General features: G+C 39.6%; 1 protein-coding gene across 1 annotated transcript in view; it reads left to right on the forward strand.

Annotated features, from left to right (window-relative positions):
- Positions 1-4,740: 4,740 nt before the first annotated feature.
- The window catches only part of CACUL1 (CDK2-associated, cullin domain 1), a gene marked incomplete at its 5' end in the record, with an annotated part of 39,688 nt that continues 17,106 nt past the window's right edge, over positions 4,741-27,322 (forward strand). Inside the window, 4 exons of the mRNA XM_009082037.1 lie at positions 4,741-4,867; positions 9,357-9,459; positions 19,079-19,174; positions 24,921-25,023. Coding sequence (XP_009080285.1) covers positions 4,741-4,867; positions 9,357-9,459; positions 19,079-19,174; positions 24,921-25,023 — 429 coding nt within the window. The remainder of the gene's footprint in view (positions 4,868-9,356; positions 9,460-19,078; positions 19,175-24,920; positions 25,024-27,322) is intronic.

Below are 27,322 nucleotides of genomic sequence, written 5' to 3' on the forward strand. Positions count from 1 at the left end.
ATCCCCTCCTGCCTGCTCTGCTTCAGTAGTGGCAGAACATGTCTAGAGGAGCTGATTGTCAGCCTTCAGCTTGATAGGCAACTTGTCTGTGCTCTGCTGCATGAGGATGTTCTACAGCTGACTGAGCAGGGACTCATGCCTTGCTTGCTTCATGATGCAGAGTCTGTGTTGGACAAATTATCCTTCATATCTCTTAACGGGGCCAAATTACTTCTTCCTTGAGATTTTGGTGAAACAGGGCTAAAATAGAATAATGCAAAGTTCACTTAACAGCTTTTCTTCTAGTTTAAAGCACCTTAAGAAAATCTTCTGTGTTGCGGTAAATTTACAAGTACATACTTGCAGTTCATCAGCTTCGGTCACAGTTGTGGATTTGTAAAGCAGTAGTGTTGTGAAAAGTGTTTTTCGAAGGCCACGAGGGAGGAAGAAGAGCAAGAACTTTTAATACTTTAAGAAAAACTCTTCCACAGTAGTAATTGCACCATAACTCAGTTGTGGTGAGAAAAATGAAGGGTTTCCTTCTTGTTTTTTTCACCCTTTTCAAGCCAGTGTGGTTCTAAATGTCCCACTGAAGACAGGCACATGTGGCTGTGTACATTGGCATATCCATTAAATCTTTTGCTTTTCCTGTTGCATTACCTTGTTCAGTGCAATGTATGTGCTTTGCTGCATAGGCAAATGGTCTGATGAAGAAAAAATTACTTTTACTAACCAGTCTTAGTGCAGGCTGAGAAATGTGTTATAAAAATAGAGTAGAAATGAAAGCAACCACGGGGCAGACCCATAAACTTGCTAATGTATGTTGGGATATGTCAGGCAGGGGAGATAGCAAAATCTGTTGGGTAAACATGTGCATGAGGGGGATGAGGAAAAGGAAGGCACCGAGTCACAGTCTGTAGATTAGTCTCAGGCATCTGCCTGAAGAGTCTGTACACTCTGACAAAATATTTTAGGATTGTAGGGTGCACTGCTGACTAAGCAGTAAAGTTTTATGTATGTCACTTCATGAAATAAAGCTTCTGAAAGATGCTTAGCTGCTTTCTTTCATTTTTGTTGTCAGAATAAATGGCAGATAATTGTCAGACTGGTGTCTGCTTACTTGACTGTAGGTAGGATTAGCTCTGTCCCTTGCTTTTTTAGATTTACAAGAAGGAAGATTTTTCTATCTGAACACAGTAAGTGTATTGAGTAGTCTTCCAGTTTCTCTCATCTAAGTCAATGATTTTTTGTTTTAAAATTAGTATTCTGTTCTTCATGTCTTGTGCCATTACTGTCCCAGCATCTCTTGAGCTATGTGTAGGTTTTTATGACCAGTTTCATGGAGGTTGTATACCTACTTTTGGCTTTTTTCTTTGTTTTTGGTAAAGTTAGTGGGTTTTGCCATTCTTTTCGTTGAAGTTGATATCAGAGAATTTGCTAGCTTGGAGCAGGCTGTGTTTCAGTTATGGCTGTGGTCCTGATCTATCTAGGTTGTGATAGGAAGCTCATGCATATTCTTTTTCACTAAAATGATTTCACTGCTGCATTTGACTTCAGCAGTTTTTCTTTTGAACTTTTGTGTATATGGAAAAGCAGCAGTTGCTGCTCAAGCTTTACTTGTGAATTCTGTTTTAATTCACTGGAAAGTACCCTCTTCCTTTCCATTCTATCTGACTGATTTTTCTCCCAGCCCCACCCCAAACTTGCTGTACTTGGATAAAATCATGAATTCTAGCATGTTTTGTAACAAAACATCAGTGTCACTTCCCAGAAACCAAATAAATTTCAAGGAAATGGAATTATTAGTATCACCATTTCCTCACGATTTGGGAGTGGAAGCTTTTGGGCAAATCCTTTTAAATCTTGACTATTTAACATAGGGATAAACGTTTAAGCATGACATCCTGAAAAGATGGAGAAGTAAAAAATGAAAGAAGTTTCTAAAAGGGCAGTCTCTCTTTCCTTGCTGGGGATCTGTGTGGTCCCTTCCCCTCTGGTCTCTACCTTGTTTGAGTGGAGTTTGTAGTTAGAGTGTCTTACTTTAAGTCATCCTTCACTTTTTGTGTATGTAAGCACTGACAGAAAAAAAAGTAAGTTGCTAACTTTTGACAGTTACTGAAATTTTAAAGAATGAAAATAGTGATTGTTCTGTGTGTAGTCTTGGACTTTTAGGTATGTAAATGTTATGGTTGGCTTAGTTTCAGAACTGAAGTGTGGAAATGAAATTACATAGTACTTGTAAGAGACTTTTGAATCATAGGATGTTAAGGAGTTGGAATGGACCTTACAGATCATCTAGTCCCAGCCCCCTGCCCTGGGCAGGGACACCTCCCACCAGAGCAGGTTGCTCAAGGCTCATCCAACCTGGCTGTGAACACTGCCAGGGTTGGGGCAGCCACAGCCTCCCTGGGCAACCTGGGCCAGTGTCTCACCACCCTCACAGGGAAAAACTGCTTCCTAATCTCCAATCTAAATTTCCCTTCTCATTACCCATTATTCCTTGTCCTGTCACTACAGTTCCTAACAAAGATTCTCTCTCCAGCTTCTCTGGAGCCCCTTCAGATTCTGGAGGGTTGCTGTGCGGTCTCCACACAACCATCTCTTCTCCAGGCTGAACAGCCCCAACTCTCTCAGCCTGTATGCATAGGAAAGGTGCTCCAGTCTTAGCAACTTTGTGGACCTCCTCTGGACTTGTTCCAACACTTACACGTCCTTAGATTGGAGACACTGGAACTCAACAGCCTGTTAAAACTTATTTTGCAGTGTTCTCAGTTCTTACTTGACTGTTTTCTTTCCATTTAATCGGACTCATTTAATATGTTAAACCATGTGTGGGTGTGATTATACATTGAAATCTTAAATCAAGACTTGGTCTAATGCTTATGCTGACTTCAGTTTCATGTTTTCAGTGGAACAGATTGCTTCTGTGGAGGCCTGTCTGTTTTGGGGTAACATAGTGAAAAACAGAAGCTCAAATTTTGCAGCTGAGTGTAAGCATGAATGGTAAAACTGCTATGTGGAAGCTGCTCCTGAGAACATCTGGAGCATGGGCTCTGTAAGGGATGAGAACTCATTGTGAGACACAGGAGTCAGGGATGAATTTACTGTCAGACAGGTGCTCTGCTGGTCCTGCCTGCATGGATGCTTTTACATCATGCAGCTGACTTGCTGGACTTAAGTTAAATCCTGGTAGTTGTGCACCCAGACCTGTAGCCTTTATTAACTTGTTAGCTGTGTTGTACTTTCAGATTTCAGGCTGGGCAGTTGGAACACTGTCCTGTAGCACTTGGTAGTGGTGACCTGTTCACTGCTCAGACACTTACTAGTTTAGCTAGATCTGATTCTTAACAGGAGTGAAGCAAGAGTGAACCAGTGGCTGGTTGTGTGAAGAGAGGGCTGGATGTGCTGCTCTAGCATTCATCTCTAAGCAAAGTTTGTGCTGAAATACCTTAGGAAGACACACAACAGGAATCTAATACTTGCTCTTACAGATAGTGTTCAAACACTTGTCTGGTCTCTCTCTATTCCATGTTCTCTTTATGCTCTTTTTTCCCCCCTCATGGTACTGTTATCTGTTTGCTTGTATTTGCCTAGAATTGTGCTTCCTAATGCTGCCAAAAGTGACATACTCAGCATCTTTCAACCCCGTTTCAGAGATCTTGCTTCTCAAACCCAGCAGTGAATCTGCATTTACACATCTTTAAAATGCAGCCCTAACCAAAACATTTCTTTTCAGTGTGGTGTCTAAACTGGTTTGTGTGGGGTGAGAAGTATCTTTATTCTCTGTACCATATAGCCCAGACCCACATGTGGGGTTCAAATGAAGAAATTATTTTAGATTTCCTGGGCTGGATAGTTTTGCTGTGAGGTACACCCTGTGTTGTTATTGCTGAGGGCTTTGTTTTGAGTGGGTGCTGTGAAGCTCTGGTGGTGTGACAAGCCAGCAAAGTAGTCCTGCGAGTCAAACTGAAGGTGTTAACCTGTTGGAACAGAGCCATGTGTGGTTAGTTCAGAAATCCTCCCTGAAAAGAGAGAGATTCAGACTCTTCTGTGTCCATCAACGCACACTGAGTCACTCCTGCAAGAGGTGCAGGGGAAGATCAGGAGGAAAATCAGGGAGCAATGGGGAATGCTAATTTAAATGCTTCCTATTCTTCCCTGTGTTGATTCCTATCTGGAAAAGGAACATTATTGTCTCTGCTAGAGGGGAACTGTAATAAGGATTCAAAAATGTTGCCTGGGAGCCTAACTGCAGTTGAAGGCAGAGGGAATTGCATCAACCTTTAGAGCAAGTAAGCTGCTGGTGCTACCTGAGACTTGTGAAATTAATACATCTGCTGGGAAGGGGTATTGAACAAACTACCAGTCTTGGCCAAAGCTTGTTCCTCCTGCATGTGAGGACCCCATGATAATTGTTGATTCTGTACTGCCACAAACTTGCATGATTCATTAATCTGAACTAGTCTTTTTAAATTATTGCTAGATATTCATGCTAGAACTCCCAGGAGTTTGTTTTTCCCTGTTGCTTGGCCCCCCCCAAAAAAAATCCAAGCACTACTCTGGCAAATTTTCAGATTTTATTTTTTATAAATAGATACAAATTCAAGTCTGGGCTTCAGTTTTAGATGAGGTTATCTTGATGGAAGTGAGTGTTCCCATTTTTTCTTGCCAGCTTATTGGTACGATCTGACATCACAGAGCATTCACTTAGTTCTGGTCTTGGTGAAGTTACTGAATTTGTTTTGTTGTTTTTTGTTGCAGTAATGAATGTTATAACAATTGAAGACTATAAGAGCACATATTGGCCAAAGTTGGACAGTGCCATAGATCAACTTTTAACTCAGAGTCCTGGTGACTACATCCCTATCTCCTATGAACAAATATACAGGTAAGGAGGTGTTTTAAGTGCTGTGTTACTTTTTATTTCTGCTTTAAAGTGAAATGTTTGATTTATCTTGCAGCATATGCATATTTTATATCTTTGAGGAGGAAAGTGGGAAGGTTATGTGAAGTACAGTATTGTTTAAGTGATTGGAATGAGTGACTAGCAGATACGTATCTTGACATCCCATGCTAACAGGAATAAATGCTAAAGAATTAAAATACATATATACCAAAACACTAACATTAAAGGAAGCTCTCCCACAGTTGCTTAGTGTAATGTATTAAAAAATGTATGAAAGACTCAACATCCCTTTCCTCAAAAAGGAAGAAGAGACTGACATGGTAGGCAGCTGACTAAATGTTTCAAAAGGCTTCTTTATCATGGCTAATGGGAACCACTTTGGTGCAGTAGATGTGCAGAAGTAAATAGAAGCAGCTAGTGCCAAGGTCCATCCGTGTAAATTGTCACCTGTGTGTTTTGCATCAGGTAGATTTGGTCTGTTTTCCCCTTGCACAGCCATCTGGGTTAAGGTGCAGTTCAAAGCTGTCTGAAGGACTGACACAAGGTTTGGTCCTTCATATCTCCATTCTTGTCTGGAGAAGGTTTGAGTTGTACCTGCCTGGAGCTGCAGTTTTCTCTAAAAAGGATCTATTCACACAGCAGAACTGTTCTGCAGGCTAAGCTAGTGCTCAGTACTGGTGCTGGTAGGGGAATTGCTTCCAAATCACACTGTTGCTCCAAACCAGAATGCTGTAAGCTTCAGAGACCTGGCAGTTTCTTGAGAGATTAATTAAAATGGAGGTTTTGTTCAGTAGGCAACAGGTATTCAGGGTGTTGGTAAATAGATGGAAACTGAGTAACTGCTGCTGCATTTACTGGCCAAGATGCTGTTAAACTTACTGGCCCTTGCCAGCAGCACAACTAGTAGCACTGCTGTCATGGTTTTCTCTGCCACAGTGTTGCCCTCTATGGAGCAGCATTGCCAGCTTGGTCACTGATGTCTGTTTTTAGAGACTTCCAGCTCTGTTGTCTCATACCCTCTTGCTTTTAGCCACTTCGTCACTGCAGTTTGAGACTTTCAGTTAGGGAACCAGATTAAAGAAAGGCAAATGTTCAGTATTCCCCCTTAATTTCAGTTAAAAACTTTAATAGATGACCTCTTTCCAGACTTTTGGAGTCGACTCAGATATCATCAAGTGTATAAATAATTGAGATGGTAATTTGAATTGAGAGACAGTTTTAGTGGAAGTGATAAAAATCCTTTCCCACCTTGAAATCCCCAACGTGCAAACTCTTCATTAAAGAGTTAAGCCAACATTTCTCAAAAGTCATCTCATCAGTATATGTGCAAAATTGATGGTTTCATACCTAGAGTAGACTTATACCTGGTTATGGCTTGCAGATAACTGAAGTTCATCCTTGTCACCTTTGTACTCAAAAGTTTTATTTACCGAAGGAATGATGGGTTTTGAGTTTGTCCTTTATACATCTGGGACACCTGTTGCAGTGATGTAATGATGCACAGATGTCTAGCACATGTATTTTATTATTACCAAAACAAAGGATTTTCTGTAGTTTAGTGTTACTGGTACATCTAGAGTGTCAGTTTTCTTTTAAAAATGATGTCTGTGGTTGTAATTAATCTGACACAGCCTCTTCCAGCCAGGAGATTGAATTTTAAAACAAAATATAAAACTTTTGTACAGTTCCTTTGCTTGACTGACAATCTAGACAGGATCGATTGAGAAGGGTAGGAAAAGTGATTTTTTTAAAATTGAATTTAATAAGTATATTTGCTTGGAGTATTACTGAGAGTATGTAGCAGACTTTGAGTTTAGATCCTCTCTGCTTCCCTAGGCTGGTTCTTTAGTATGAAAAATGTGGTTGTTTCTAAAAGTGGTTCTTATTTTTTTTACAATGAAACTGAGGTGAAAATACAGTGGGGTTTTTGTTCATCTTTGTGCCGACTAAAGGAAAGAAGTTTTCCATAGTGCAATCTCAAAATACATTATTACATACTCAAACTACTGTATTTGACACGATCAGTGATAACTGCAGGTGTCTCCTCCCCAGCAGTGAAAGCTAGGAGATAGCTTCCAAGATGTGTGTGCAGATACTTCCTACACAGCAGTTTACCTGTGAATTATCATGGCTGACTGTTGCCAACTCTGAGCCCAAAGCCTTCCTGGGCATAGTCACTTCCTATCATAAAAGTTTTAAATGCATTGGCAGAGAGATGTGAAGAAAAGTTTGAGATAAGGAAAACCTGAACAGCTAAATTGTACTTCTGGCAAATTCCACTGCCTCCCAGGTGCAGTGCTGTTAGTTTTCTGTTCCTCAAGACAACTTAGAGGTCTCAGATATTCATCCCTCTCGCCTAATGCTTTACCTTCTAATGTCTTTCTTGAGTCATCCTTTTCCTAAGGTGTTTGGTTATGCTGAAGAGCTAACGAGGTGGTGAGTTCTTGTGGTAAGTAGCAGGGCAAGGATGATTCACAGAATCAGCCCACAATCAGGAACTGAAAACAGGATCTTAAAATGGGGAAGGAACCTCTAAATAGAAGTGCTAAATAAAATGTAAACACTCCCTGCACGTACATATGAACACTGGTGTTTGACTACAGAACATGTTGCAGAAGCAGATGTAGCAATAGTGTATGTAACACTAAGCATAACTGTACTTTAAAATTCAGTTTAGTTACATGCAGGTGAAGCAGACAAATTGTGGAAGTGGCTGTGGACTGGTTAGTTATGGAGCAAACAAATGTATGGCCATTTGCTATGATTTCCTAGCTGGCTGATTTTTAAGAGATCACAAAAATCAGTCTCACTTTTCTTATCAGAGTTTCCCTCTTTTTGTCCAAATTAAACTGATATTTTTGCTCTTACCAAAGAGCATCATACCGAAATGTCTCTTGGACTTGCTTGTTCCAAAATAGGATCTGCTGTTGATAGATTTCATGTGGAAAAAACCCCCACTTTTTTATTATTTAAATATTATCAAACTACAGGTACTCAGTTATGCTTAAAATATAACAGAGGTGGGAGGTGGGTGTCTTTTGGTTCCCCAAATGAGCAGACTTTGTATAGGGATGAACACTTTGTTTTGGGGTCATTTCAAGTTTTCAAAGGGAATAAATACAGACCTCTAAAAGTCACTGATAATTCACTTGTAAAACCTTCATCCAGAAGACTTTGAGAGTGGCAGTTATTGACTGAGAGCAGTCTTGGCCCCTGAAGGCTTGAAATTGCTGCCTAAGCTGTCATGTGCATTAGAAAATTCCAATAGCTCATAGTCTGCAGTTGTTTTAATGCCATTTTTGTGGTTTGCCTGTGTTTGTACCACCTTCTCAGTAGAGAATAGTGAAGTACTAGTTCCCCTACAGAGACAGTGTTGCTGTCCCATAGCTTTAGGCTTTTGATGCCATTAAAAACCTGCCAGAATTCAAGTTTGGGATCTGGAGCTGACTGGAAATAGGTTGTTTGCACATGTCCGTAGGAGCAGTCTCTGGCCTAAATTGCTGTCAGAGTACTTCGTACAGAGGAATGGAGAGAGTAGCAGAACAGAGGTAATGTGACTTTCCAAGATACCAGGTGAAGTCTTCCCATGCCTCTTGAGTTCTGGCAGCTGGATTTCAAAATGCTGATTTCAGAGAATGAAAGCCCTGGAGAAGTAAAGTCTGCTTGGTACAGATTAATGTTGGTGTTACTCCTGACAGTGATGACTACCTCATAACTTCTTGCTGAAAGTAATACATGTATTTCTTTTACAACTGTTGTAAACATGTTTTTGATAAACAGCCTTATTTTGCAGATGTTATATTGCCTTATGAGAGCAATAAAATGTTCTTAGGAAACAAAGATAACACTGAAAACCAGAGCTAATGCAGCCAAGCCATGGAATGTGTAATTCACATTTTGTTGCTCTTTTTCTGCATCTTTCTTTGTTATGAAATTGTGGGGTTTTCTTGAAATTTAAGTAACAAAGAATGGAGTAACATGCTTGGGTCTGTAATTTTAAAACTTTTGCCATGTCTTTTTAAACCTACCATGGTTTTGATGCAACTTCTGTGAATGCTTATCAGCATCTGCCTTCTTTTAGTAAGGGGTTTGCTCTAGAATAGTCATATAATCGTTAAACCTGCTTATTTTCGTGAAGTCTCCATTCACACAGGAAAGACAAAAGCCGGAATTAGGAGTGTGCTGATGACAGAATTGTCCTGGCTGTTTTGAAGTGCACTGTTAGGAGAACTCATTGTAAGTTAAAATGAAGGTGGGGAGGCAAATGGGATGGACACCCTGGGGCCTCCAGGGGAGACACAGTAGTCTGCTAGAGCTCATTCCAAGCTTAGGACTGTATTTAACTTCAGCAGTCATTCAATTAACTCTATTACCCTCTAAATTGAAACTTGAACCAAGTATTTTGAAGTCTGTTACCCTTCATTGCAAACTGTTGTAAGTTCATTGTTTGTTCCTATATTTGTTTCTGCAGTTGTGTGTATAAGTGTGTATGCCAGCAGCATTCGGAACAGATGTATAGTGACCTAATAAAAAAGATAACTAACCACTTAGAGAGAGTCTCAAAGGAGCTGCAGGTAAGAAGCTGCACAATCTAATTCTGTCTTTCCTGGGATGTGTAGATGGCCTGTGGAGGGGATTGCCATTAAGACTGATTTACACTATCTTACTATATTGTTGACTACTGCGTTCACTGACAGGCTGTCAGAATTCCAGCTACTAGATCCACTTGCATGGCACTGTCTAGCCTTAGAGATCTTATCCCTATGGAGGGCAGTGACTAAACCTGAATATATGATATAGAATCAAAGAGTAGAGAATGGGAAATCTACAGTATAATCTGGGATGTTAGTACTTCAGCCAAATGTGACCTGAGACCTGAATGTCTACCATTGCTGTGTAAATCTCTAGAAACTGTTTGTGGTTCTTGTGTACCACAAGCAGCACTAAAGGGAAAAGCTAAAGGGAAAAAAATTAAGTGAATTAAACATGAAGTATAAATCACGAATTATTGCATATGAAGTTTTGTGTTGCAGTTTATTCTGCATTTTTCTTGCCTATCTCTAGATGTCAGTGGTTTACAGCAGTCCTAATACAGTTTGTGTATTCCTGTCCTTCTCTGTATCTTATTTGTGCATCTGTGATTGTTTTCATGTGTGTTCCTTGTTGAACATTTCTGTTAGGCTGGAATCTCCAGATATGTACTTGAAATTGACATTGCTGTAGCAGCAGTGTTTGATTTTCCCCTATAGCTTTTGTCACTTCCATAACTGATGTTTGAGTTCTGTACTGTCTTGCAATGCATGAAGCAGATACCAAATACAAAGGAACCCTGAACTACAGCAGCTCCTGCAGTGCTTCTACCACATTGATAACTGATTTCTGTCTGTCAAAAGCAGTCTGACTGCTTTTACCTGCATCAGGTGCTTCTGGCTGAGTGTGCATTCCCATGAAAATATATAGCACTGTGATCTCTCTGATGTCCTTTTGGTTTCTCTCTTTTCCTGTGGTTGCTTTCCTTAGGAAGAAAAATAGCCACCCAGCATTTACTAGGCATGGTCTTTGACTGTGAAATATGTTGAGCTAGGTTCTTTCTTCTTTCCTCTTCTATGTTCCCCTTATTCCTCATGGAACAACAGGCTCACTGTTCTGTAAAAATTGGTTAGAGGGGATGAACGTAATATTTAAAATAAAATCTTCCCTGAGTTCTGCTGAGCTGGTGCAGCCTGTACATTTTTCTTCTGCTTGTGAGAACTGTGTTTCATTGCAGTTACACAGGTTTGGCCAGTTCTTCTGATACATTCCCTGGTAGTATACTGCATTGCTTTGCTTTGAATTTGGGAATACCCCAAATTCTTTACTCTGTGGTAGTCCTTCATTGTTTCCTCTAAAGTTCCAAAACTGAGGCAGCTGATTTTTCAAGTTTGCTTTAGCACACATGAGCATTAAATGCTTCTGCCTACAAACAAGGCCGCTTTCTGAACCTCAGCTTGTTGAAAGAATAATTGAGACAACTGTTTCATGCAATCTTTGTCTTGCAAAAGTTTCCTTACGTAGGTTAGACACACCTGTAATATACCACGATACCGTCTTGGAGTGAATTACGTGAGTTCTGTCTGACGTGAACATGACTTTGCTTTTGGATGATAAATGGATCTTTTCGAGCTGCTTGAAGTAAAACTCTTGTGCCTCAGAAAATTGTTCTGTAAAGAAACTGTTTTAACTGTGGGTTGTGAAATTTTCTCTTAAGGAATTTCTTTACTACTTCCTGATGTTTCTTTGATCTTAATACATTTTGGTGACATTCAGTCGCTCTGGATTTATGTTGAAAATTCAGTTCTAGATCTTTACCCTAGCAACAGTAACAAATTACCCTGTAAATGCTGGTTGCATGGAAGTTTCTGGTTCACCCAGGCAGACAATAAAAAACCCTGTATGTGTGAATCCTTTTAATGCACAATATGTGGTGTTTTGGTTTCTCTGACATAAATTCGTTCCACCTGTCAACAATATTTAAACGAATTGCAGAGTTCTGTTTAATTGGCAAGGTGTGACTTGATGCAGGAAAATTTTGGGTTTTTTTTTGTTTTTTGCATGCAGAGATGCAAATGTAGCCCAGTATAAGCAGGCATGTTGGTTTGTGTGAGAAAACATGATCATGAAATCTGAAATGGCAGGCAAATAAATGTCTTACTCTGGACAAGCCAAGCAACTTCTCTGTGCAGAAGTGTAACAGTTCAGTGGCAAGTGGGTTGCAGAATATCTGCATGTAGCCAACATGCCAGAGCAGGCTGTTTCCTACAGGAGCCACTCATCAACAGCAAAAGCTGTAAAACTCAAGATACCAAACAGTAAAAGTGGGAGCATCTCAGGGGTCTGATCAGACTTGCTCTTGCATGGATCAGTCCTTATTGGAGTTTGGCTTCTCTCTTCAGGGCATTCACTGCCCAAACTCCCTAGAGATGTATTTATTCCCCCCACTCTGTGTGTATGTAGCACTCAGCTTGCCTGACCAGCTGCCTCAGCTGAAGTCAGCAGAGTGATGGGCACTCGAGTGTCCTGAGCTGGGTGTCCCAGGCACTGTGCTTTGGCCCCATGGTCACACTGGGGCACACACACACTCCCTGGCCATCCTCTGTGTGACTTCTGCTTTTCCATGCTGCAGGACACCCTGTGTGGTGTTGATGTTTGGCCATGTGCATTCCTCAACATCTGAGTCACAGATTTGCACCTCAAAAAGGTTAATTTTCAGTGGTGGCAGAGGTGATACAAAATGTGGATGGGCTGGTGTATTCTCTGCATGTTAGACTTTGGATGAAAAGCAGTGGGTGTTGCCTGCTGAGTATTAGTACATTTAGATGAGATGAATTGTCTGTTATCAGCTGTTTGATATGGGGCCTACTGTATCCCAAGACATTTCTAGCTCCCTCGTTACTGTGTCTGTAAGTAAATGCTCCTCTCTTCAGACTGTTATGGGGGCGTCTCTGAGCAAGGATTGCTTTCCTTTCCTGCACTCGATGTCTGACCAGCTTCTCTGCATTAGTTAAGACTGACTTTTGCCATGTGGAGCTTTCAGTAATTGAGAATTAAATTTCCCTAATTCCCGAGTTGATCAGAATTTTGGATTTTTGTCTGCTTAAAAAAAGTAAACATGTGGCTGCAGAAAACACAAATTAACTTGTTTCCTGTTGTCTTGAGGTCTTTGAGGCCTGTAGTATACAGATGATTTTTCTAAGATGCTTTATTTGGAAACATTTTATTGGTAATGGGACATAGCAGGTTATGTTGTGGTTTAAAATAATGTCAGCTGCTTTTGTGGGTGAGTGCTGAGTCACTCAGGTGTATGAGGCAGGGTGGATACACAAGCATGTACTTTCAAATTAAATACTCTATCAAATGAATAAAACTGCATTTGCATTAGGCACTAGTGTTTCTGGCTTAATTTATTCTTAAAAACTCTGATAAAGTAATTTAAAATCAAGTTCTCTACCCATTACATAATCTCTTCAGCAAAAGACACTGGAACATACTTGATTGATTGACAATCAGAATGCACTGTGGCATTGAGCTGGCCCATTACAGAAGGAGCTTTTCTGTGCAAGTGCAGTGGAATATTCTCATTTTACTTAGAATAATCTCAGCACTTCCTTTACAAAATGGCTGAGAGCTTAAAACCAGTTATTTGTCATGCTGCACCCATAGAGAAAAGAGAAAAGGGGATCTATTGTTTTCTGTATGTCGTGGGGTTTTTTATCATTCTGAACTGTATTTTTTTTTAGCATGAACATAACTGCACTGAGGAGTCACTGGTGTTGGGAGGTAATTTGCATGTCTGCCATTTGGCCCCCAGGACCTGCACATTTAGAGTCTTTGTTATGCAATGCAGAAAGTTTTCCTGCCTGATATTAATCCTTACAACTTCTCAGCCTTCTGTCTTGTAATCTCTCAGACCAGTTGGTGCAGTGTATGAAAATACTGTCTCACCTATTGTTTCCTTGGGACAATGTGCACTGGGGTTAGATATCAATGAATGTTTCAGGGTGCTCAAAGGATCACTGGGAAAAGGTATCAGCAAAAGCAGGTTTAATATAAAAATGAAAACACAACAGAGTTCATTGGCAAGGTTCACTCTACTAGTTTTAGATGGTTAAAGCACACAGAAAAATGGGACTAATATCATTCAAAATCAAGCAAAAATGATCTACATGGAGGCTGGGGATAGGAAAAGGTGAAGAATAGGGAATGGTAAGGATAAAAAGGAATAAGGGAGACCCTCCCATGGAGTCACAAGGTTCAGAATGGATCCCCTTGCCAAACTTAGCCTTGGGCAGCATTTAAACTTAACAGCACTTAATCAGTAGCCTAATTTAAACAATTTAACAAAAGATTCTGTAGAATTTACAGTAAGTACAACAGTAACTCATTTACAGGCCTGTGTCTTACTTATGAATCTAAGGTACTTTGGAGAGGAACAGTCACAGTACATCTGCTACACATATTCACACCTGTACACACACAAAGACCTAAAGCAGTCTCTACAATGAATATACCTGTGAAAAATTCCCCTGAAGTTCAGTGAAGTACTCATGTTGGATACCTTTGCATCTTCTCAATGGCTGAAGCCTTGAGGCTTGGGAGTATCAGCCCAGGCTCCACTGTTGTTGTTCCAAGTGTAGTAAGCATGAGTGTTTGCTGGCTCTGAGAGGCCCCACTCTGAGGGAGGTTGCTGGTTGCAGCCCACAGTGGTCCTGGAGAGCTCAAAGGTTCTTACGCAGGACCTCTGCTTGTTTTAGTCACAAGAGAGTTGGCTTCAGTCACAGCAATTTTCCGTCCTGGCTGCAATTTGGGTTGGTACCTTGCTTTGAAAGTTTGGTAACAAAAGTGATGTTCCACTTGGGTTGTTATCCAGGCAAGAAAAATGAGTTTCTAAGGCTGTTAGTACTGATTAGACAGCACTAGTTCCTGGGAGCTCCAGTGAGGAGACTCAAACTGGGCATCTCTCTGATCAGTAATATTTAAAAGGGTAAAGAAACCAAACCCAAACATCCACAGCTGTAGGCTTTTATCTGTCAGTTTTTGTGGGAGAACATTGCTTAATTGTGTTTGTGTGAAACAAGCCTTTGCTGCTGTGAATCACACTGAACTGAATCAGATCAAATGGATGATTTGAATGCAGATGGCAGAAACCAGAAGTGTTAGAAATGTTTGTATCTTCATGTGTGGACATCACAAAGAATGGCTTTTGACTTGAAGTAGATGTAGGTGCCCCCATATTGCCAGAATTGCCATTAGAAATGACATTGCCATGAGCAAGCTTAACCTGAGAAATCATCCTTGCCTGCAGCTCTTTGAAAAGCTTTGTATTCCTGCAGTTCTGTTTAGCTCCCTACTACACTACACTGGGACTGCAGACCCTGATACAATTACAGAAAGATGTAAGTAAATGCAGCACAAATTAATATGTATTTACCAGGTGAAAAAGCTTGTGAAGATTTCCTATGACTAAGCAGGGTTTCCATAGCCCTTAGATACAATGTCTTTTTGATTCACAAGCAGAATGGAAATGGAATCATGGCCTGCATTTGCTAACCTGCTCTAAGACAGATGTGTGAGGGTATGTCACAATGCTGTACAGCTTTGAACAGGTTTGAGTGACTTGACTAGGAAGACACACTCAGCCTTTGAATGAATTGTGCTTTGGTTTGATGTCTGTATTTTTGTTAGAAGTTTTAATAATACCTGTGTCTAGTGAGGTAGACCTGGACATCACATACATTGCAAGGCAAGGTAAACAAATTACATTTTCTTGAGGAAGAACAAAGACTGTATTAGAAGATTCAGACCACTTACATGAATAACAGGTTAATTTGTGTAGTCGTAGCCATTCTCCCTTTTCACTTGGCAGGCGTGGGAGAGATGCTGCAGTATATGTGCTGGTACTTTGGCAGTGAGCATGTTCCCAGGAAAATGGAACTGCCCATTCACCATAGGAATGTAAACTTTACTGAATACAGTGCTGATTGTGCCAGATGACTATTCATAAACAGATTAACTGTGTTCCTCAAGCACAGAACTATTGTTTCTGTTTCTTTCTTGTGAGCTATTTGAGTTGTTTTGAGCCAGCAGCATGTCACCTGATTTAATTCATATGTTCAGTTAAAGAGTGATACTCAAACTGGTTTTCAAGCTGATAAAAACCCCATCTTTTTCATGTGTACAGTTGTTCGCCCACAGGTTCATTGCAATGCCTAGACACTAGATTTTAAGTAAGGGAAGGGTAATTTTAGTATACAGGATCTCCAGTTGCTTGTTTTGTTTGGCTATGTCTGTCTTGCATGTCACCCTTTCTCAAATGTGTATTCTTGTTACTTCTCATTCCTCTTGGTGCTCAGATGTCCACTGTGATGTATAAGGAGATTAAGCAGTGTTTAATCATCAGGTTTTAAACAGTAGCCATAGTATTTTATTCTAAGAAGTAGTCAACTCACAGCCAAGCTGAAGATGTTAAGCAAATGCAACCGCATCACAATTTGAGAAACCCAACCCAGTAATCAGTTGGGACATGTAGTCTGTGCAGTTGTTACTGGAAAACTGTTCTTAACTCTGTGAGTGGTAGATGAGAGCAAATGTAGGAGAGGATTTAAGCTGTCTCCCTGTATGGAGTGTCTGAAAAAACGCCACACAAACACACCACAAAGCAACAAACCCACCCCAAACCCCTGAGTTGTCAGTTGGGCAGAATTCAGAATGGGGATTGAAGGAACAAGGGATCCTCTTCCTTCCTGGAAAACCTTAGGCTAGCAGTGTGTATTTTTACTTTCTTTGTATAGCTTCTGTAGTACATCCCTCAGGTAAGATAGGAGTGGATTTAAAGACTTAATAGTTGCTGGGGAGTTGTAAGAAATAAATGTCATGCTTAATTCTGCCCTTCCCCCCATTATGAAAACAGCTGAATGTACATGTTCTCTTTTTCTGGGCTAGGTCCAGGATTGAAAAGTGTCAGCCTAAGCATTTTCTTTTTCTTTTGTTTTTCTTTTTTTTTTGTAATAGCTATAGTAAGTATAGATTTTAAATGCAAGTTGTACTCTAATGATGGCTGTTTAATAAAAAATATCATAGCAGCTTCTGTTTACTCATGAATTTGGTGCCATGCACTGCTTTTCAGTTCATAAAATTGAAGTAGTTTATATAAAGCTAGTCCTGCTCCAGTTACTGTCTTATAAATGTTAGTGGAGAGAGTTCCTGTGCTCAAACAAGTAATTGATTTCAGTCTAGCAGTTTGGAACAGCCATGCACTAACACTGTGATGAACAGAAAACAGATGGTTCTGTTTTCCCCACACAGATTATGATAATTCATAGATGAGCTGTGAAAATGCTATTATTGATTTCTCTTTGGCCTGGGTATTTTGGTAGTTTACAAGACAAGGGATAGTTGAGGAAAATTTGACTGTCAAGCTTATAAGGCAACTAAAACTGAAAGGTGACATTTCATGCTGAAAAGCAGTTAACACTAATTTCTGCATTGCAGAGGTTAAAACCAAGACCTGATATTTGCCTGACACTAGTGAATGCTTCCCCTGAAGCTGTCAGGACCTTTCTTAGCTTTCTTGTCTCTATCTAGAGCAGCTGTTTTCCACTTGGTTGCCAGGCAGTGGTGGTGGTTAACAGCTTCCAGGTATCCTTCCATTAAAGTACTCTTGAAGTTGTTCTCAGGAGACAACTGTGTGTGCAGTTGTTGTTGCCTCATGAATCTCTTACAGTGACATGGGCTGTGTGAGGTGAGCCTGCCGAGTTTTCATCAGCAGTGGAGGAAAAAGAGATGAATCCTTAATGTCCCCTGTAAAATGAGTGTCAGACTGGCTGTGTCCACTGCCTAGAGTCTGTTCATGGGATTAAATTGCACACTGCCCAGACAGCTTCTGGCTCTGCTTTTTTCTTGTTGCATTTTTTTGTTTGGTTTTTTTAATGACATTTTTTAATGCCAGTGAGAGAATAGTGTTTGCCCTGTGTCAGGCTATGGTCTCTCTTTGTCTGATGTGTTCTTTGAAGCAGAATTTTCCTTTTTCTTTACTCTTAGAAGCTGTATACCAAGTCCTTACAAATCAGAGAGTATAACCATATTAAAAGCTGAGGTTGAAAAGGAGTGAAGCAGGAATACATACTGCTTAGAAATGCAAATTTCACTGCATGTTATTTGCAACAAATTATATATGTAACTATATGTGAAAGGGAGTCCTTGGAGCTTATAGCTACTTTTATACATTGTTGGCATTTTGAGCTAAAATTTGTTTGGCCACCCCTGAGAACTGCATCTGCTATAAGATTAAAAACTTATGATCAAAATAAGGAATAACCATATATAACCTTTGGCAACTGCATATGGAATAACACTCTTTATTCCTTTGCCAGTTTTGCTTTCCTTTCTGAACTGTCTGCTCTGTATTGGTGCCTGCTGTGAAAATTACCCTCGTGTTCATTAAGCATATTAAGGAGGGAGGCAAGCAAGTTTAAAGGAAAAAACCCTTCCATAGATTGAGAATACTTAATAGAGCAAAATATCACCATAAAATTTAACTGTTCTCTTAGGGCCCCTGGTGAATGTTCATATAAAGGCTGAATAATCTACTTTGTGAAAACAGCTCTAGGTTCTGATAAGGTGCTTGAAGTGCAGCTAAGCCTTGAGTGTTTCTCAGAGGCAGAGCAGTGTACGTGGGTGGGTTGGGATGGAGAAGTGGGTAGTGGAGGAGCACTTTACCCCAACTCCACTTCCACCTGTGGGTGTGTGAGTGCACTTCTGAATGTTCCAACATCTATCTCCCTTGCATCCCTCCAAATAAATATCATAACAGAAACAGTGGTGTGGTTAGTGCTTCCCATTTTTCTGGTTCTCTTCTCAATTTAACTTAACCTGCTGCAGAACAGATCTTTTTAGCTTCCTTATTTCCTTCTTTGGGAAGTAGGATATTGTACCCAGAAAATAGCAGTGCTTTACAAGACCTGTCATAAGATTGGGACATTCAGGTTTTGTGTCACAAAGTTTTGCTTGGGACTATAGGGTAATGTTGGAGCACTGCAGGTGATATTTGTAGGCCTGATCTGGAGCTCAGGACTCTGGATGCAGAGCTCTATCTGATGTCACTCCAGCTCTGAATTCTTGCCTTGCCTTAGGTGACCCAGCAAGAACTGTGTTTTCTGTGGAGGACAGTGCTCCTTGGAGCTGGGGGTTGTGCCACTTGCCAGCTCAGCTGCAAAGCAGCACCTTAATGCCACCCTGCTGTGGTGGAGTCAAGGCTTGTGGGGGGCTTGGAGCACACACCGCAGCACTTGTTCAGATTTGGTTATGAGTTCGAGGCATGACAGGTAGTACTTTCAAAATGAAGGTCTGGTCTTTAATAGAGTGTTTTTATTTGCATATGCTAAATGCTCATTTGTTACAGGCATACTCTGTCTCATTGAATCGACCTTGTGCTGGGCACTGACCTATAGCCCTGGGCCAAAACTAGTTACTGAAGGAAAATCGTTTTGCTGGAGGGAGTTAGAGCAGAAACTTTGGAATGATGTGTGGCTTGCTTTGTGTGGACTTAGTGTATCAAATCCTTTGTAGTTGCTTGAGTCTGCTATGAAAGCATAGCCCATGCTGTTCCAGATCTTTCTCTTGTTCAAATTACAACCTGACTTTTATGGTTCCTTGCAGGCCAGCCCTCCAGATCTCTATATTGAAAGATTTAACGTAGCTCTTGGACAGTATATGGGAGCATTGCAGAGCATTGTGCCTCTTTTCATATATATGGTAAGTCTTAGAAAATTTTTTTCAAATAACTATGTCCGTACACAAGATGCTGACTGAAAGTGAAAAGGGTAAAATGCAGATATAATGATTTTTAACATTTAAAATCTGTGATTCCATGCCTGGTTTTTGCTGCCTGCCTAACAGCACTGATCAAGTTGTATGGAAAGAGGAAGGGGAAGCCATGCATTTAAAATTTAGAGGTTTGCTGTTGATTTCTGCCCTGATACTTCTTTCCTGGGAGTGGGAGAATGGTTTTTATTTTGACTGAAAGAAACCCATACCAAATAGTTCATTATTTACTGTTTGAACAGGGATCATTTATTAGCTTCTTCTTCCTTGGCTTCTTAGTTTGGGTGGGTTATGGAGATGGTTATTTCTTGCTTTTAAATTGCACAGATTCAGACAAGACAGGAAGAAAAGTGTCATGGGAATGTCTGTGTCATTTGATAAAACAGTTTACAGTGTTGGGTGGATGAAGACAAACGTTCATAGCACTGTTAGTCATACCTGGAGAGGTTCAGAAACCGTTGGCTATAAGTGTTTATCATGTTGATTTTTGTAATTTATGAAGTCTTCTGTACCTCTGAAGAAGTTTATAATTTGCATGCTTCGTGTCAAAGTGACAAAACCTTTTATTGCTTTGTTTTGTGGTAATGGGTAACTTAAGCTTGAAATTTGTCCTTCTCCAAGAAACTGTCCTTGTGTTAACATCCCTTAGAAATAAAAAACGGGGAGATACTTGTTGGGAAAAAAATTTTTGAAAGAAAAAATATTTAAAATGATGAAATAAACGCGGTAACTTCACAGAGTTTGGGAAGCAGTATTTTGTAGAAGGATCTTGTAGGTTTCAGTGAGTTTAGGTAACTTGCTGCAGTCTTTGTACATAGTGTTACCATACAGATTTGTTTCATTAAAAGAGGAATTAGCCTCCTTGAAGTGGGGATCTTCTAATCTGCTCTTTTGTCTAGTAAATAGAGAATGAAATTCAGTTGCTACAGCTTCACTTGTAAGTTAAGGGATGCGTACCTGTGATGATTTTTCAATTTTTCTCCTGCTTCCTGTTGTGAAATGCTGTGCAAAACCAGGAGACTTTTTTTCCCCCCCCGCTATTGCATTCAGACATATTTAGATACTGCTCATTTTTTCAGCTCTATGTGCTTTAACTTGTTTACTGCAGGCAGTTATAAGTGATCTTATAATTTAATGTCCTTTTACAGATGGAGATAAGCTGCTCAGGTGTGTGCTATATTAAATGCTCATTTCTGTCACTGAGGTTCTTCAAGCACAGAGGTCTAAAATCTGTCCTTGATAATTGAGTAACTAACATTGAAAAAATGTTCATGGTATACATAGAAACAGACAGGTTTTACCATTACAGGCTTTTTCTATGTGACCAGACAAGGTATAATTGTCAAATAGTTGTGATGTGGTGTTTATATTTTCAGCTGAGAAGTGCTCTGTATCCCATTGTTTCTTCATTTTAGAGTTTGAGTCTGGTACCTGAACATAGTAAAAATTATTAATGAGTAATAAACAGACCTGTAAAATGGTTAGACAGTAACTTTCTTTTTAATTTGAGGTCAAAGAAAAGTGAAAGTGCCCTGTTGTTTTAAAGGAAAAGCTTTCTTGAAGCCTGACTAGTGATTTGTTCAGGCTGTAAAACTGTTCCTGGAAACACTTTCTCATTTAAGTGACTTAATTCAATTTAGACCTCGGAGTTATCATAGAATAGTTTGGATTGCAAGTGACCTTTAAAGATTATCTAGTTCAGCCTCCCTGCAGTGAGCAAGGACACATTCCACTAGATCAAGAGTAATTATGACCTTGTATGTTCCCAGGGATGAGGCATCCACCACCTCTCTGAGCAACCTGTGCCAGTGTTAAACCCTCGTTGTAAAAAAAGTCTTCCTTGTATCTAGGTTAGATCTACCCTATTTCAGTTTAAAATCATTACTCCTTGTCCTATCACTATGTTCCCTGCTAAAAAACCTGTCCCCATCTTTCTTATAAACCCCCTTGAATTAGAGTTATGACTTACCTCTTAATTCCTCTTGCTGCCAAGTGCAGTGCTGGTTTGGCTCAGCTGTATAGCTGTCTTCTAAGGTTAATGTCAAATTAAGTTTCATATTTTCACACTGAAATAATTTATTCATCAGTGTTGTGCATGTGGAAAATATCTCTAGAGAAGTCAAGATGAAAAATGTTTCTCTCTTAGTTTTTTCTGTATGCATTTGGAAGTACTTTTAAGTACAGGTACTCTTGCAATTTTACATTGACGTGTCTAATCAAGTTTTCTCTCTCGCAGCAGCAGTTTCCTCTATTTACACAAAAATATACAATAAAAAGGCAGTTGCAAGAGGTGAAAGTCTAATTACTCTATGGTATAAATTACAGTTTTGCAGTTACTTTAAGAGGTACTTTCAGTGTATTTTGATGTGGAGAGGACTAAGTTGTTGAACTCTGCCTCTTTATCAGAGGTGACAGGGCTTTCCGTTTCTGTGATTGCTTTAATCAGGAGTTTCCAAGGCTGTTGAGTTACACATCAGAACTTTGTTCTGAGAGGGTAATTATATTGCTGCTTAGGAGAATGTTTAATATGCATTTAAATATTTTGAAATACCTGAAGCTGAGGAAAACCTAAAGCTTTTTTGTAGAACTGGAACATGTGCTTGTCTCTTGGTGGTCAGAAAAAAGACATAGTATTGTGTCTTAGGTTAGTCCTGTGTGTTTTGATAGCAGCATCAACACTTTTCTTTCCTGATTCATGTGAATGGTTCTACTACAGGAAAGGTTAACCTGGTTGTATATGGTGACCAAGGTGTGTTTCAGAGCTTACCTTGAGTGAGGGCTGACTTTGCAATTCAGGGAGGGTTTTTTATCCTTCTTTTGCTAGGAGCACTAGTGGTTTTCTTTTTTCATGTGGTGATGGATTTTTTTCAGTCTTCTGCTGCTACATCAGACCTCTCAGAAAAGCACTGACTAGAAGCACTTCTGTCCCTCTAAGGCTCTGTGGGTTTAAGCTCCTTCAAAAGTTCTGGGATATAACTGAAGACAAAGTAAATTAAACTTGAAGTCAGTTTAGTGCACAGAGCTTTATTCCTGGTGAATAGCTGTTTGCTTTGTGAGTTAAATGAGGTTATTCTGGATGCTTACAGGTTGTACATATCACAGTATGCTGCACACATGAATGGATTAAAGTTATATTTCCACTTCAATAGAAATTAAAATCAGCATTCAGATCATATATTTTTTCTAACAGATTCTCCATTGTTAATATTACTTAGAGATGTAGCTGAAAATTTGTTATCTTGTTGCAGTATATGAGCCTAATGTTTGTGAGCACTGTGGTTTTAGGATAGTTAAGAATTTTTTCATTGCCTCTAAAATATTATTATTCTTACTGGATGATATTGCACTTTGTTGCTTATCAGCTAGAGGGCATTTTGTGTGTGTATACACAAGTGTATGTGGATGAGATGATAAGCTGGTTTTTCTCTTTAAAGTTTTTCCTGATCTCCTCTTAATAACATTAACGGAGTTATATCTTTTCAGACTTGCCAGGTTGCTTTATGATAGAGTGTTTTGTGTATCATACCTGACTTTCTCAGTTATTGATACCTGCTGCCCTTTTACCCTTGTTAGACCTTTAGGTGACTTGACATATTTTTAAGACACTGGTACAGCCTAGGGAGTGTGACATCTTATGCAGAAAATCTTCTGTTTTCCCACCAACAAGAATGGGGAAAGTGACTGCTCTTCTACTGTCTTGTTTCAGCACTTTGGATTGTAAATGAAATACTTAAGTTAGATGATTTTTCATTGTCTATTTAAACTCACACAAGTGTAATATCTTTTTGGGAAAGTGTTTCCAAGTGAGTAATTTCAAAGAGTATTTTACATTTGTTCTGTGTATAAGTCCTGCCTTGTAACTGCTGGATTACTTTATTTTGTGGTTGTTCCTTTTTCTATTAATAGAAGGAAGCATCAGAGTTTGCACATGTTGCCACCTGCTTTTAGTGTCAGAAAGTCTTGAGACTGGGAAAGGAGCAGAGTAAATGATTTCCTTAGCTGAGTGCATCTCCTCTGTCAGATTACAGGAGTCAGTAGTTCGTCATTGTGTGTGACACTCCTGTGTTGCACCAGTGGATCCATGGTAGTTCGTGGTCAGGAACCTCAAGGTGAAAATGGTTCACGGAGTTAGATCTAGTTAAAGATGTGTAGCTTAGCCCTTCCTAGAACATGTGTATCTTTGCTGTGGATTTCTGTTGCAATGACAATTCACCATTGACCCAAAACATTACAAATTAAATTGGTTTGTTTCCTACGAGACAGGTTATTCTGTCTGCAGAGCCTTTCCCTCAGTCTCTGTTCAAAGGACAGGCCTAGGTGAGGGTGAAACATCAGACTAATAGCCCTTGATAAAACCTCTACAGGTAGGATAGCTTGAGGGAGGGAACCAGCAGCAGGAAGTTTGCTGAGTTAGAAAAACCATCTTTTAAGGTTGTTGTCCATCACTGCAACAAACCTAAACTGTGATAGAGGCACGTGTTCAGCCCTCAGATTGCCTTTGCTCGTACAGGTCCAGTTTTCATTGAAGGTAAATAACTGCTGCTGAATGCTTGCCTTGAAAATTTAAGTGGTTTCTTCACAGACAGTTTGTTACGGTGTGTGTATGGTTTTGGTAATGGGTTTCACACAAAAATGTAAAAGATTGCTCTAATAGCGTTCTGAGAGTTTGTTCCAATTTTGTTAAATGCTTTAGTGAATAGGAGAACAACTTGATTTAAAGTGTGGAAAAACCTTTCTCCCTGAAGGTATCCCTTCCTCTAGTAAATCTCTCAGATAACTGTTCCTCTCTGCTATTTTTGAGTTGATTTTCTATTAGATTATCTGTTTAACTCTTCTACACAAGTATCCAGATGAATTCAGCTGTTCTGCTTCCAAGATAGCATTTTAATGATAACAGATTTAACTTGTAATAACTAGTTTTTTTTCCCAGTTTTTCTTATCATTTAAAACGCAGTTATGAATAAAATACAGACAAGAAATCTCACTGCAAATTTCAGGCTGCGAACTGAGCAATAAACCCAAATATTATACCAGATATAGGATCTCTCAAGGAACTCATGAGTAGAATTTTCTTTGAATTTCCTTCAAAGAGTTGAATTTATTATTAATGCTGAGTGGGTCAAGATAATGGAATCCTAAAATTATTTATGCAGTTCAGTTTTGTATAGATTTGGGTATCTCACTTATTTCCACAGCTGATTGTGAGTAGTTGTTGTCTGAGAGTGTCAATGAACCACAGAAGTTGATAGTTCTATTGATGATTTACTGTTGTAATCTACCTGTTTTGAAGGCTTAATCACTTTTAAACATTGGTTAAAATATTTTCTTTTGTTACAAACATGGTGTCCAGCTGTATTCTGGTGTTTAACAATTCATTAAAGTTCTAAAATGAAGTGTTTTGTCTACAAATTCTCCAGTCTGGATGGATAAGGAGATACAGCTGCAGATACAGAAAACAAAATAAATATTGTATGCCTGGATGTAAGGAGGTTTGTAGCCAGTGGTGGTTTGATGTACAGGAGTGTTCTATAATGTATAAATACAGTCAGTAAGGAAGCATTTTGCAGGTGAAATATTTGACAGCTTTAAAATTCTTAACTCTTTTTATGCAGGGGAAAAAATAAATTTATTTGCTATTATGAGATACAAACTTGAAAACTTCTGTCTTATTTTCCAGAATAAATTTTACATAGAAACCAAGCTTAACAGAGACTTAAAAGATGACCTTATAAAGCTGTTTACGGAACATGTTGCAGAAAAGCACATTTACAACCTAATGCGTAAGTAAACCTATTGAATCTTTCTGATCATGGGAGTCTGGGACACTTTCAGATACTGCAGAAATCCACAGCAAATAGGGAGAAAATGGTAAATTATTAGTAACTTTAAGGCATCCCCATGAAGATATGTTGCACACTTATTTTTCCAAAAATATAACTTTATATGAAGTAATGGTTTTCCTGAGTATCTGGGGGAACCACTATTTATTTTCCCTAATGGCCTGCGATTGTGACATAACAAATGTCTCATTGTTCCGTTGCTTATGCTGTTACTCTTTAATTATCAAACTCCTGACAGGTGCCCTTAAGAATGTGGTGTTGTCAAAGAACTGTGATAGCCCTGGGGTTGTTGTCACGATGTACTCCAGTACTCCTTGCTAGCTGGTGAACTGCATAATTCTGGCAGCAGTTTCTCTTTTAAGTTAATGGGTGAATGCAAATAGACTATGCTTCAAGTGCTACCCACAGGAGCACTTAAGAGGAAGTGTGACTGCTGTGGTGAACCGCTGGGTCTGCCTGCAACCTGCAAACAACAGCAGTGGTGTGTCTGTGTGAGCACAGGGACCTTGGTGCTGGCCTGGTTAGCTCCTGAGGGCAGGTAGCAAAGCACTAGAGCCTTTGGAGTGGAGTATTATTTCTCCTTTTGTCTTTACTTGGGTAGTAGTGCTCTGCCCTCTCCAGCAAAGGGCTGGGGGAAAGGAGCTTTGCTGTGTGTTCTAGGGTCACTGAGTGACATGCTGGGAGAGGGATGGGTGAACAAGGTGACTGCAAGGTCAGGGAGCCTGATACCCTAGAGTGATGGGAGATAGCAGTTCTGATGCTGTCTTGTCTTGCCATCCAGAAAAGTGTCACAAAGAAGAGCTTTTAGCCATGTAGCAGATCAGATCAGCTTGGAAATAGCAGAATGCTGAGGAATGCCCAGCCACAGGTCTGATGTTTTATTCTGTGCCAAGCAGAACTCATCATGAAACCCGTGAGATGATTCCTGCAGCAGGATCATGGAGAATTCAGCTAATATTGCCGTAAAATTAAATACATTTCAATTAAGAATAGGTGTTTTTCAGGCAAAGAAAACATGTTCTTTGCTTTTCCAGTGACAAAGCAAAGGTAGTGCTGGTCAAACCACTGACATAAGTGATGTCAGATGTGTGTTGCTATGCAATTAACTTTCTGTGGTGATAATAGCAGAATCAAATAGAAATTGCAGATGAGCTGTTGAAAGGAAAAGACCCGTGGTGGTGGGTGTGTAAAATCAGAACTACTTCTCCTCAGCTCTGTTAGGTGCAGAAGTAAAATGAAAAGAAAACATTGAAAAATACAAGTAAGCTGTCACTGCCTGTGCTGCTGTATATGGATTCTCTTGTTTAATGAGCAGCTTCCTTGGAGTCATTTCACTGTTACTGTCAGTTTATTAAAACTAAGTTATTTAGGTTTTATCTGACTCCTAAGAAAGGTAATAAATCATGACATGTACAAACTCCAAACTGTGATCTGACTTGGTTAAATCTTGGGTAAGAGGATCTTTAAATTAGTTAAAGTATGCCTAAATAAAATTCTAAACATGCTAACAGATATCTGAGAAATAATTGAAAACACACAGCACATGGTATAGTAACTGTAGAGGTGCTGAAAAACTTCTGGTGTTGCTGTTCTTTCTAGCTTGCTGAAATTCAAACCATAATAGATAAGAATATTACCTTTATTTTTGGAAGTGTAGGAGCTCTGTGAAAACAGGATATAACTCAGTGTTTGCTAATCACTTTGCTTCCCAATGTCAGTGTGTGGTGCTGTTTCCTGATATTTGATACAGACTTGGTTCAGCAAAAAACTCTTTTTGTATTATGAGGGGGGAAAAAATTGGTTATGAGTGGGTACGTTTAGGAAATTAAGTCAAGGAAATTGCCATCTATGCAGAGAAATGGAATCCTGGGGCTGCTTTATAAAGAGATGCTGCAACTGCCACTTCAGTGAGAGGAAGCATGCCTTCCCTCCTTTGGAAAAAACAAATTACAAAATTGGTTTAATCAGTTGGTGATCTAGGCTTGGAGGATAAGAGTAACATCTGCTCTCGCTCCTGAAATTTGTTGCTATGTTTTTTTCCTACAAAGTGGGTTTTGTTTATAGTGTCTTGTCATTCTCTCAGAGCCTGGAAGCTGGCATTGCTATTTGAAGCTGTGTCCAGGAAGGACTCTAAGTACATTTCAGGTTTTTTTAAAAGTTCCTGTTCCACTAGAAAAAATGGAAGGAGAAAAAGTCAGAAAAGCAGTGCAGCACAGATCTTTTCCTTAGTGTTTGATCC

The sequence above is a fragment of the Acanthisitta chloris genome, unplaced genomic scaffold (assembly GCF_000695815.1).
Source record: "Acanthisitta chloris isolate BGI_N310 unplaced genomic scaffold, ASM69581v1 scaffold1699, whole genome shotgun sequence".
Classification (NCBI taxonomy): domain Eukaryota; kingdom Metazoa; phylum Chordata; class Aves; order Passeriformes; family Acanthisittidae; genus Acanthisitta; species Acanthisitta chloris.